General features: G+C 44.1%; 1 protein-coding gene across 1 annotated transcript in view; it reads left to right on the forward strand.

Moving 5' to 3' along the window:
- The first annotated feature begins 10,140 nt into the window (after window positions 1–10,140).
- Window positions 10,141–13,124, forward strand: part of USP14 (ubiquitin specific peptidase 14) — a 33,688-nt gene continuing 30,704 nt past the window's right edge. The window contains exon 1 of the mRNA XM_055417124.2: window positions 10,141–10,365. Coding sequence (XP_055273099.1) covers window positions 10,350–10,365 — 16 coding nt within the window. The 5' untranslated portion in view covers window positions 10,141–10,349. The remainder of the gene's footprint in view (window positions 10,366–13,124) is intronic.

The raw sequence follows: 13,124 nt of genomic DNA on the forward strand, positions 1-13,124 counted from the left end.
AGTTCTGGACAGTGTCCTTACCAGCTCCTCAGAACCATCACCATCACCCCAATGTAGTATGTCCAGTGTAACAAGGTCCAGTAGAGTGCAGAGAACACAGTGAATTTTATGTATTTGACCAAGAGGACTTTTTTTTTTTTTAAAGAAAAAAATAACAAAATATTAACTTGAGCATAAAATTATTGAGAACTGACAGAGCTTTCAGCAATGACTTCAAATGCCACATTGCAAAACCAGGTCAACACTTCTTTTCTAAGTTCAGGAAATCACTCGATCCATGATGAAGGTCAAGGGAGTGTCGTGGTCAGGAGAAACCCCTGCTAGTGCTCTGCAGTACCTTGTCCTGCCTGCTGCATGCCCAAGGGGATCTTCCTGATCCAGGGATCGAACCCACATCTCCTGTATCTCCTGCACTGCAGGTGGATTCTTTACTGCTGAGCCTTTGGGGAATCCCAGAAGCATAGCAATCACAACGAAAAGCCTAAATCATTCCTAGGACCTGGGAAATCCTCTTATTGCTGGAGTCATGTCCATCCTTGAGCCTATTCCTGTGTGTAGAGGGACCAAACCAAACTTGGGTCCACCTGCCCTATACACAGCAAGGCAATCTGATGACCCTGGGTTGTAAAGAAGGGAAGTACAGTATTGACTGCAGGGCCAAGTGAGAAAGCCTCACGCTTCCAGTGGCTTTTACAGATGGACATTAAGACGCTTACTCCTTGGAAGGAAAGTTATGACCAACCTAGATAGTATATTAAAAAGCAGAGACATTACTTTGACAACCAAGGTCCGTCTAGTCAAGGCTATGGTTCTTCCCGTGGTCATGTATGGATGTGAGAGTTGGACTATGAAGAAGGCTGATCGCCGAAGAATTGATGCTTTTGAACTGTGGTGCTGGAGAAGACTCTTGAGAGTCCCTTGGACTGCAAGGAGATCCAACCAGTCCATTTTAAAGGAGATCAATCCTGGGTGTTCATTGGAGGGACTGATGCTAAAGCTGAAACTCCAATACTTTGGCCACCTCATGCAACAAGTTGACTCACTAGAAAAGACTCTGATGCTGGGAAAGGTTGGGGGCGGGAGGAGAAGGGGACGACAGAGAATGAGATGGCTGGATGACATCACCAACTCTATGGACATGAGTTTGGGTGAACTCCGGGAGTTGGTGATGGACAGGGAGGCCTGGTGTGCTGTGATTCATGGGGTCGCAGAGAGTCAGATACGACTGAGCGACTGAACTGAACTGAAAGATGGAGGGATAGTGTGTCAGGGTGTGTGATCAGCTTGTGCACAATTCTTGACTGGTTGATGGTGATGGTACTAGGGTGATGTTTTCATAATCTCAGCCTTCTGGTTCTAATCGCTTTGGGTATATGTGCTGGTGGTCAGCATACAGTTCACTTTCTCTGTTTTGGTGGTGATTTAGTCACCAAGTTGTGTCTGAGCCTTTGGGCCATATGGACCATAAGCCTGCCAGGCTCCTCTGTCCATGGGATTTCCCAGGCAAGAATACTGGAGTGTGTTGCCATTTCCTTCTTCAGGATCTTCTTAACCCAGGGATCAAACTCATGTCTTCTGCATTGGCAGGAGGATTCTTTACAGACTGAGTCATCAGGAAAGCCCAGGGGTTTTAGTATCTGCAAAACAAATCAAGGATACAGGATGAGGGACACATGGACACCCATGGCTGATTTATGTCAACGTATGGCAAAAAACAGTACAATATTGTACAGTAATTAGCCTCCGATTAAAATTAATTAATTTTAAAAAATCAAGGATATATTTCAGGATATTATCTAGAACCCTTGAGCGGAAACTAAAGCTCCTTGACTTTATTTTATAGCTAAACTGTTGTTACTTCATCTGCTTGATTGTTTTCCTTTGTTTCTGCATTTTCTCACTGACGTGAATTTGCTCTTTGGAACTCGTGGAAGGCTTTGGAGACTAAAGCTTTTCTACACACAAGAGGTGGACGTGGTGGGGGACCTGTCCCTGGGTAGGCCCTTACAGGGGTCTGCTTGGTTTCAAGAGAAGTAGTGTTCTGATTGGTTACACGTGAGGCCAGAGCCACACAAACCTTGACATTGAGAGAGGAGGAAGGCTTGGTTTGCAAAGGGAAAATCAGGCTTCTCTTTTCCAAAGAGGCTAGAGGCAAAAGCAACAAATGTTCCTTATAGTTGCTGGTTGCTCTGGTTCTCTATGGGGAAAACCTGGAAATGTTGGCACATTCTGTAATCTTTAAAACATTGAATAACCACCAGAAAATGGATTTGTGTATGGTGAAAGATAAACATCGGAATAATCACGATACAAAAAATTAGCATACACATGGTGAAGTTCTCTGTGGAATCAAATCTAAATGTGAGGATAAGTACTAAATTGGGGGTAAAAATACATGTGATTAAAAGATTGTTTTGCTTTGGAAAGTGTTTACATTTTTTTCTCCTATTTTCCTCCTAAACACAGTGCCCACCACCAATCTTTGTTAAAATGCGTTTAACTTTTTTGGAGGAAGGAAATTTCTAGTTTGTTGCTCTGGTTCCCAGGTGAGTTATCAGAAAGAAAACAACACTGCTGTTTTTTGTTTGTTTTGACAGAACGTCCAGTCACACTGAAAACTCACTTGAAGAATACATGAGATTTTTAAACTAATATTTCCACTACTACCACCCAGTTCTCCACTTTAATTTTCTGCTTCAGTGCTCTAAATATCTTGTTCCAAATTACACGATATGCAAATTTTCTTTTTCTCGTAGAAAACAGAAGAGAAAATTAAAGTGGTCTTTCTGTCTTGACTGAAAGGGATCCCTATAAAAGATTTCTTGATATAGGTTAGATCTTTGCTTTGGAATAAGGTCATTTGGAAATGTGTAGCACATGGAAGAAATTTCAGTATTACACTTCTCATTTGTGCTGACAAGTGACTTTAAGAAGACAAAAAACTCTGCTTCAAGGAGACTAAACCTTTTATCCTGGCACTCAGGCTCTCCCTAACTGCCTCCCATATTGCCCACCCTACATTATCTGTTGCCACAGCCCTGCACACACGTCCTCTGCTCTATTCTAGCTACTTTCCTGTCCTTCATATGCATATTTACTTCTTTTTTTTTTTTTAACATTCGGAGAATTTTATTTTATGTAATCTCTATTTCAGTAAAGCTTTTTAAAATGTATAAGAAAACAGTTAATAGCTCCTTTGTCTATCCTCTAAAATTATTTTTGATTTGAATTTTACATTCTTTCCAGAATGCTGCTGCTGCTACTAAGTCACTTCAGTCGTGTCCGACTCTGTGTGACCCCATAGACGGAAGCCCACCAGGGTCCCCTGTCCCTGGGATTCTCCAGGCAAGAACACTGGAGTGGGTTGCCATTTCCTTCTCCAATGTGTGAAAGTGAAAAGTGAAAGTGAAGTCGCTCAGTCGCTTCCGACCCTTAGCGACCCCACGGACTGCAGCCTACCAGGCTCCTCCATCCATGGGATATTCTAGGCGAGAGTACTGGAGTGGCTTGCCATTGCCTTCTCCGGCATATTTACTTTTTACTGTACAAGTTTTTCCCCTACATTTGCTGATGGACCATTAGCACCTGCCAGGCAGGGTCCATGAGTCAACAATCAATACTTGTTGAATCAGTTAATTTCATTGCTTTCATGGTTTTCTTTTTCTGTCTCTCTGAAACCTTCTTACCCACAACTGCTTTCCATTCGCCTCAATTTCTTTCAGTTTTGAATTCCTATTATCACCACCCCAAGTCCATTATGCAACAAATACATCAAATGATTGGGCGGGGTCTCGGACCTCAGGGAGTCTACATTTCCCAGACTTCCGTGCGGCTTGGCCATATTCACTGAAATGTGAATGGACGTGATTTGCCCACATCCCTCCCCTTCCTCTTTCTTAAAAGGATATTGCTGCCCAGTGCTTCCCGCAGTCACCTCCCCGGTCCCCCGCTTATATTCTTCCTGTGGGCTGAGATCCAGGTACATTTGCAACCCATCTCCGACCAAACAGAAAAAGACAAGTTCTTTCCTGCTTTGCTGCTCAAAAGGGTGATTTCCTGAGAGCTTGTTAGTATCTTAGGCGTCATCCTACACCTGCGGAATCAGAGTCTGCACTTTAACGGAATCCCAGGTGATTCATATCCACATTAAACTGAGAAGTTCTTCTTTAGGGGATAGCAGAGAACTTTTCGGAAGAAATGTTGGTGTTTGTTGAAGGCCTCATGAAGCAAAGCTGTTGCTCCTCATATATTATTTGGGAATATAAAATGTATCCATATATGTTGTTTGCATATTTGCTGGGGTTTTATGGAAGAGGAAACCTGTGGTAGATAGTGTACTGCTTCCCCAAAGATGCCCATGTCTGAATCTCCTAAATCTGGAAATATGTTACTTTATATGCAGGTCTGATTACTCTAGGGATTTTATTTTTTAATTTAGTTTATTTTTTTAAATTGGACTATAATTGCCTTACAATGTTGTGTTAGTTTCTGCTCTATAACTAGTGATTTTAAATGAACATATCCTGGTTATCCAGAGGAGGCCAGTGTAACCACAAGGGGCTTTATAAAGAGGGAGGCAGAGGCTCTGAGTGAGAAGAGTTGCTGGGCAGATGGAAGCCGAGGTCAAAGTGGTGCCTTGGCTGGAGTGGGGCCAGAAGATGAGGAATGTGGGGAGCCTTTAGAATCTGGGGAAGGTAAGGAATGAATTTTTCTCTGGAGCCTCCAGAAAGAGTATAGTCTTGCCAGTACCTTAAGGTTAAGACCCTTCTTGGACTTCTGTCTGCAGGAAGTGTAAAGTGATAAATTGGTGTCTGTGTGTGTGTGTGTTGTTTCAAGCTACTAAATTTTTGGTAATTTGTTACAGCAGAGGTAAGAAATAAATACCTAGCCCTTTAATTCCGGGCAGCTTATGCCCCTTACCCCAGTGTGTTTGAGTGGGAAGTGGAGTCAGGCATTCCTTTTCCTCGCCATTGGTCAACTATGTATTCTTGCTCAGGACACAGAATTTTGAGGGAGTGAAGTAGACTTGGGATTTGAAATTACTCACACAGGAGTGGCCAGACTGTTTTTATGATGTGACCCTGCCTGTGTTCCTTGCTGCCCACATCCCTGGGTTTCTATCTATGACCTATGCCTAGTTCTCAGGTTTGGCTAATGATTGTGTAAGTTTACCCTATATCACCCATGAGCTTCTTGTCTCAGGTTTCTGTTGTTTTCAGCCAAGACCTCTGATGAATTCAGAGCCAATTTCAATATTTCTAGTAGCTTCTAAGTCTCAGGAAGGGGAGAACCTTTGATTCATCTTTGCATCCATAGCTTCTACACTGAATGTCTTGCACTCAGTACATACTTGATGAATCAGAAGAGCAAACAGCTATGATGTTGCTACTTGATAGAAATGGGGTATAGGAGCAGGCTTGAAGCAAATGTAAAAGAGTTAGCATTAAATACGTTAGAGATGCATAGGATTTTTGTTGGCCAGATGATGGGGGGCATTCCAAGCAACAAATGGTAGGTGGTTCACCAACTAAAAACCTTTCTGGTATCTGCCATCTTTTACAGAATTGTTTATTTATAAATAAACAGATTAGGATATTTCCAATACATTTATTATTTACAGAAATCCACCTTAAGCAGAAGATTCTCTCCATTAGATGCAAGTAGATCAGGACTTAGGCATGTATAAGATGTGCGCCAGGGTGGCTGGTTATCTACAGCTCTTGCAGACGTCCATGGAGACCAGCCATACAAATTTCTTTCTGTGCTTCCTTTCAGTGCTAGCATTGTTTCAAATCCTCACTTTGCCCCCTTTGTCTTAAATTCAGATCCCCCAGTGAGGCTTGAAGTTAGTTGTACCAAAAGTTGGGGCTGTGTATTTTGAAAACAAACTTAGTCTAGAAGACTCCCTGGTCATGGATAGAACAAGCAAGCTCAAAAAAACTTCTCTTACATCCAATTCTCACAGCATCTGATAAATCCAGAGTGTCTACTGGGAAGCCACAATTCTGTTTTATAGTCTGGTGGGGGGAATACAGATGTTGAAGAAATAGATGTGTGTTGAAAGATAACAGGAAAAACACAACAAAGATTCCCACATACCACAACTAAGGCCTGATGCAGCCAAATAGTTTGATTTTTTTAAATGGGAAGAAGACCTGAATAGACATTTCTCCAAAGTAGACATACAGATGTCCAGAAGGCACATGAAAAGATGCCCAACATCACTGATTATTAGAAAAATTTGTTGTTGTTTAGTCGTTAAGTCATGTCCCAACTCTTTTGCGACCCTGGGAGAAGGAAATGGCAGCCCACTCCAGTATTCTAGCCTGCAGAATCCCATAAACAGAGGGGCCTGGCAGGCTACAGTCCATGGGGTCACACAGAGTTGGACACGATTGAAGCAACTTAGTATGGCATAGCATGGCATGGACTCTATGTAGCCCACCAGGCTTCTCTGTCCATGGGATTTCCCAGGCAAGAATAGTGGGTTGCCATTTCCTTCTCCAGGGGATCTTCCCAGCCCTGCATCAAATCCGCATCTCCTGAATTAGCAGGTGGGTTCTTTACCACTGAGCCACCAAGGAAGCCCTATCAGAGAAACAGAGAAATGTAAATCAAAACTACAATGAGGGCTTCCCTGGCAGTCCAGTTTCGGTTATGACTGTGCTTCCACTGCAGGGGGCGTGGGTTCGATCCCTGATCTGGGAAGTTGTGTGTGCCACACTTCAAGGCAAAAAAACAAACTAAAAACCCCGAAAAACTCTACAATGGAGTATCTACTCACCCTGCTCAGAATGGCCATCATCGAGTCTACAAGTAATAAATGCTGAAGAGGGTATGGAGAAAAGAGAACGCGCCTGCACTGTTGGTGGATATGTAAATTGGTGCAGCCACTATGGAAAATAGTGTGGAGTTTCCTTAAAAAACTAAAAATAATTACAATACGATCCTGCAATCCCATTCCTGGAAATATGTCTGGAGAAAAGTAATTGACAAGATACATGCACCCCAATGTTGATTGTAGCACTATTTACAGTAGCCAAGACATGGAAGCAACCTAAATGCCCCATCATCAGATGAATGGATAAAGATGGAGGGGTTGTATATACACAATGTATTCCATACCTTCCCATTTAGCCATAAAAATGAATGAAATAATGACATTTACAGCAACATGGATGGACCTAGAGATGATTACACTAAGACAAAGACAAATATAAAAAAATGGTACAAGTCAGCTTATTTACAAAACAGAAATAGGCTCACAGACATAGAAAACAAATTTACTGTTACCAAAGGGGAAACTGGGGCAAGGGATAGATTGGTTTGAGATTAACAGACACTGCTGCTGCTGCTGCTGAGTCACTTCAGTCGTGTCCAACTCTGTGTGACCCCACAGATGGAAGCCCACCAGGCTCTCCCGTCCCTGGAATTCTCCAGGCAAGAACACTGGAGTGGGTTGCCATTTCCTTCTTCAATGTGTGAAACTGAAAAGTGAAAGTGAAGTTGCTCAGTCGTGTCCGACCCTTAGCGACCCCATGGACTGCAGCCTACCAGGCTCCTCCATCCATGGGATTTTCTAGGCAAGAGTACTGGAGTGGCTTGCCATTGCCTTCTCCTAACAGACACTACTATATATAAAATAGATAAACAAGGACCAACTGTACAGATTCAGTTCAGTTCAGTCGCTCAGTCGTGTCCGACTCTCCACGACCCCATGAATCACAGCACGCCAGGCCTCCCTGTCCATCACCAACTCCCGGAGTTCACTCAAACTCATGTCCACAGAGTTGGTGATGCCATCCAGCCATCTCACTCTCTGTCGTCCCCTTCTCCTCCTGCCCCAATCCCTCCTAACATCAGAGTCTTTTCCAGTGGGTCAACTCGTTGCATGCGGTGGCCAAAGTATTGGAGTTTCAGCTTTAGCATCAGTCCCTCCAATGAACACCCAGGACTGATCTCCTTTAGGATGGACTGGTTGGACCTCCTTACAGTCCAAGGGACTCTCAAGAGTCTTCTCCAACACCACAGTTCAAAAGCATCAATTCTTCGGCGATCAGCTTTCTTCACAGTCCAACTTTCACATCTATACGTGACCACTGGAAAAACCATGGCCTTGACTAGATGGACCTTTGTTGGCAAAGTAATATTTCTGCTTTATAATATGCTATGTTGGTCATAACTTTCCTTCCAAGGAGTATGCATCTTTTAATTTCATGGCTGCAATCACCATCTGCAGTGATTTTGGAGCCCCCCAAAATAAAGTTGGACACTGTTTCCACTGTTTCCCCATCTATTTCCCATGAAGTGATGGGACCAGATGCCATGATCTTTTGTTTTCTGAATGTTGAGCTTCAAGCCAACCTTTTCACTCTTCTCTTCCACTTTCATCAAGAGGCTTTTTAGTTCCTCTTCACTTTCTGCCATAAGGGTGGTGTCATCTGCATATCTGACTGAGCTTATTGATATTTTTCCCGGCAATCTTGATTCCAGTTTGTGCTTCTTCCAGCCCAGCATTTCTCATGATGTACTCTGTGTATAAGTTAAATAAGCAGGGTGACGATATACAGTCTTGATGTACTCCTTTTCCTATTTGGAACCAGTCTGTTGTTCTACGTCCAGTTCTAACTGTTGCTTCCTGAACAGCATATAGGTTTCTCAAGAGGCAGGTCAGGTGGTCTGGTAGTCGCATCTCTTTCCTGTATAGAATAGGAAAGTATATTAAGTATGTTGTAATAACTTATACCGAAAAAGACCCTGATGCTGGGAAAGATTGAAGACAGGAGGAGAAGGGGACGACAGAGGATGAGATGGTTGGATGGCATCACCAACTTGATGGACATGGGTTTAGGTGGACTCCGGGAGTTGGTGATGGACATGGAGGCCTGGCATGCTGCAGTTCATGGGGTTGCAGAGTCGGACATGACTGAGTGACTGAACTGATACTGAAAAAGAATCTATATATTCTATATAGAATTTTTTGTATATATATATATATATGTTTGTTGTATACCTGAAAGGAACACAACATTGTAACTCAACTATACTCCAATTAAAAAAAAATTAAATCTATGATGACTTAATATTACACGTTACTTTAAATAATGTTCTACAGCATCTTCGTGTCCTTTTGGTCACATTGTGGTTCTTAAATGGTGAAATAGTGAAGGAAGAATAAGACTCTTGATGTAGACTGATGAAATCACTCTCCAACTGGGTTGAAATATGGCCCATTTTAGTTTTGAGATTGCCACAATCCCAGCTCCTCTTTTGCAGTGTTTCATTATAAAACCTCTATATTAGGCAGGAAACACCTTTAATTTGCACCTTTTCGAAATTACTTCGTTCATTTACAGGTTCTATTTCCTCTGTAACTCATCTAGAATGAAACTGATTTCAGCCATGACGACTTAAGAGTTTGAAGAGGCCTCAGAAACCGTCCTGGAGAAGGAAACAGCAACCCATTCCACTATCCTTGCCTGGGATTTCAGGGACAAAGGAATCTGGGGGGCTACATTCCAGGGGGGTCGCTAAAGGGTCAGAGGTGACTGAGCAACCAAATAACAACAGGAACCTTCCAGTCTAATTTCCTCCTTTTCCAGGCTGGGGAAAGAGGTCGAGGACAATTAAGTGGAGGCTGCGAGGAAGTCTTCTGTGGGGCAGTCAGGGGGGCTGTGTCTGTTCCTTTACTAGATCCAACCTAGAGTCCCAACCGGTGTTAGAAACAACAGTAACACGTTAAAACCAAGAGAAGCCTATATGAAATACCCTCCAAGTACCCTGATGTTAATTTTTGTTGCAAAATCCTGAAAGGGAGGGCTAGACATTTTCACTAGCAAGGAGACCAAGTTGAGGGGTGGGTCAAGGCTTTTCTCCCGGGCTCCCTTAGTAGAAAGAATAAAGCCGCAGCGTGGACCGCCCCGCCATTTGGAAACGGGTGGGAATTTTTTGAAGAGGCTGCCGCAGGGACACCAGGTCCCCTCTACTCCCTCTGCGGCCCGGCGGGGCGGGGCGGGGCGGTGGCCGAGCCGGTGGGCGCAGGCGGGGCGCAGTGCGCATGCGCGCACCTGTGCGGCGCAGGGGCCGCGCGCGCCCCGCCTCTCCTGCCGCGCTGGTCTCTCCACCCGCGGGCCCCGCCTCGCTTCCTCCCCGCAGTCGCCGGGTGGCTCGGCAGGAGGGCGGCGTGCTGTTGCGTCATCGCCAGGGGCCGGTTTGAATGAGTTTCTTGTCGCACCGTGTCTGCCGCAACCACCACCGCCGCCGCCGCCGCCTCGGCTGCCACCGCACCTCGTCCGCGGCCCCTTCCCTCCGCCGTCCTCGCCAGGCCCGGCCTTCCCGCGCGCCGCGCCATGCCGCTGTACTCCGGTGAGCGCCTCCTCGCTGCGCGCCCGCAGTCCCGCCCGGGGCTAGGCCGCTGGGTAGGCCCGGCCTGCGGGGCGGACTCCCGGCCGAGCACGGGGCGCGGGCGGCCGCGGCGCCCAGGGACCCCGCGCCGCTTCCTGTGTCCGCGCGCGTTCCGGGCCTTGCCGCCGGCTGGGTGGGGTGGGCGCGGGGGGCGAGGTGGGGAAGCCGCTCGCCTCGGCCCCCTCCGAGCGGTGACTCTGCAGAATAGTTTGTGTCGCTGTCCTCGCGTGCGGGGTGCGGTGAGGGCGGCCCAGGCTGGAGGTGCGCTGGCGTTTCCCGGGCTTCTCGAGTGGCGGCCGCCGGACGGGGGCGGCCAGAGAGTGATGGAGGGGCCGGGGATGGGAGGTTAGCTTTCGACGTTCTGGGGATTTCCCTTGGCTTACTCCTTGCTGCCACCGCCCCTTTTGTATCAGTTTTATCCCGAGGCAGATGGCGAACTTACCTTTTTGCTTCGTTTTTGTTCCATGGAACATTGTTTTGGGCTTCCACGGCCGAAGCCCAGTGTTAGCTTTTGAGAGGTGAACGAATACAAATATCCGCGGGCAGGGCATTATTTCATTTTGATTGGCGTTTGACAGTTTTTTTTTTTTTACCCCCCTTTGGCGTGATGGTAGTCCAGTGTGTGAGGCAGGATCACGTTTTTACTGGAGTTAATGGACCTTGCTGTCTCCCAGTCTTGATTCAAAATGGCACCTAAAACCTCTGTGGTGGTTCCTGTTGGCTATGGGTGTGTGATTCATTGGCCATGGTTGACACTCTATCTTAATTCCTTTCGTGAACATTTCCCATTTTGAAAGAATGACATCAAACAAAGGAATAATATTTAAAACTCGAGGTAGATTCTTGATGTTCTAGAATTTTGAAAATACTTTAATAATGATTTTTTGTTTGTGGGGGAGGTGGAGTTGAAGTAGAAAAGCATAGCTTTATTGCTTTACCAGGCAAAGGGGGGAACCACAGCGGAGTAATGTCCTCAAAACTCTTGTGTGCCTGAATGCTTTATTTATTTATTTATTTTTTTGACTGGTTTGATTTTGAAGTCCAAGGGACTCTCAAGAGTCAGTTCAAAAGCATCAGTTCTTCAAAACTCAACTTTTTTTACGGTGCAAATCTCACATCCATACGTGACTATTGGAAAATTCTCCACCTTTGTGTTTTTTTTGGTCAAAGTTTTATGAATGCTTTATTAATGATTGTTCAGCCTCTTTCTGAAAGCCGTAACAATTAACAGTAGAACGGTAGAACGGTACTTGAAATAACAATTAACAGTAGAACGGTACTTGAAATATTCTATTTATGCAATAAAAAATTTAATGGGCATTAAGTAATGGTGGGTAAATATCAGTGTATGCTGATACTTAAACACACAGGTAGGCTCACAATTAAACCAATCCCTGTCTTTGTTCCCCTCGAAAAACGCCTGTACTCACCAAACTTACTAGCTTAAAAATTGAGTTCCATCTTAAATATTTAATCAGATCTTTTTCTTATTTCCAGAATGGGGGAACTGAAGTACGTTTCTAAGGTTTCTTCTTTTGACATCTCCATATTGAGAATCTGTTTATTTCCAGTTTCTGTGAAAAGCCCTATATTTAAAAAAAGAACATCTTAAGTTAAAAAAAAAATTAAATGTCCTGTCTTCATATATGGTGAAGGCTAAGTGCCATAAGTACGTTTGTGTTTGGTGCAAAGCTCAGGTTTTTATACATATTGCTTTGTTTTAATCTTCAACATAATTGTTTGGTACTGGTATAGTTGTCCTTTATGGGTAGGCGAAAAGTTTAACTTGCCCACAGTGACATAGTTAAATAAATTTCAGATATATTCATCTTCATTATTTTTCATACTGTTTTGATCTTGTCCTCTCATCTTTTCTTTCTGCTGTTGTTTTGTGTTTCTGGCTTATCTCAGTGATTGTAGCTGTTCCCTCTTCAAGCCTATATTTTCTCTGCCACTGCTGGAGTGATCTAATGTTCAAGCCACAGTGGCTTTTATAAACCTTTCAGGGGCTGCGCATTTTGTGCAACATAAAAACCTGTACATTTTAACATGACTTAAGTTGTCTTCCCTGACTTGGTCCTTGGTCCGTTTCTCCTTTTTTAGCTGCTTACCCTTCACTCTGGGAATTACTTGTCTCTCAGGATACCAGTGCTGCCTTTCGCTTTTGAGTGTCTTTTTCCAGGAATGCTTTTATTCTTATTCTCAGGCTAACACCTAATTTCTTCTTTGAGACTCAAAGTCAATAGTGGTAACTTCTAGTATCACTTTCTCCAGGGTGTTCTTCCTCATTCATGAAGCATTCCCTTGTGTTCCTCTGGCATTTGTAATATTCATATTATATTGTTGGTTATTTTAACCTTTTTATGTCTTTCCTTTATTAAATTGTAAGTTCATAGAGTCTCCCTAATGCTTTCTATTGGGTTTATCACTGAATGAATGCTAACATTGATTGAACTGGGATTTGGAGTCAGAGTCACACTTTTTTTTTTTTGATGGTGCTGCATGGCATGAGAGGTCTTAGTTCTCTGATCAGGGATTAAACCCAAGCCCCTTCTAGTGGAAGCATGGAGCCTTAATCTCTGGATTGTCTGGGATGTTCCAGGGTCACTTTTTTACATTCTGATTTTAGTAATCAGAGAAATCAGACAACTACTAGTTGTAGGATTCTCATTTTGAGTAGGTATAAAGGTTTCAGTGGAAACAAACTATGTAGATCCTTG

This window comes from Moschus berezovskii, chromosome 28 (assembly GCF_049115385.1).
Source record: "Moschus berezovskii isolate FMDL1 chromosome 28, NW_MosBer_1.0, whole genome shotgun sequence".
Taxonomy (NCBI): Eukaryota; Metazoa; Chordata; class Mammalia; order Artiodactyla; family Moschidae; genus Moschus; species Moschus berezovskii.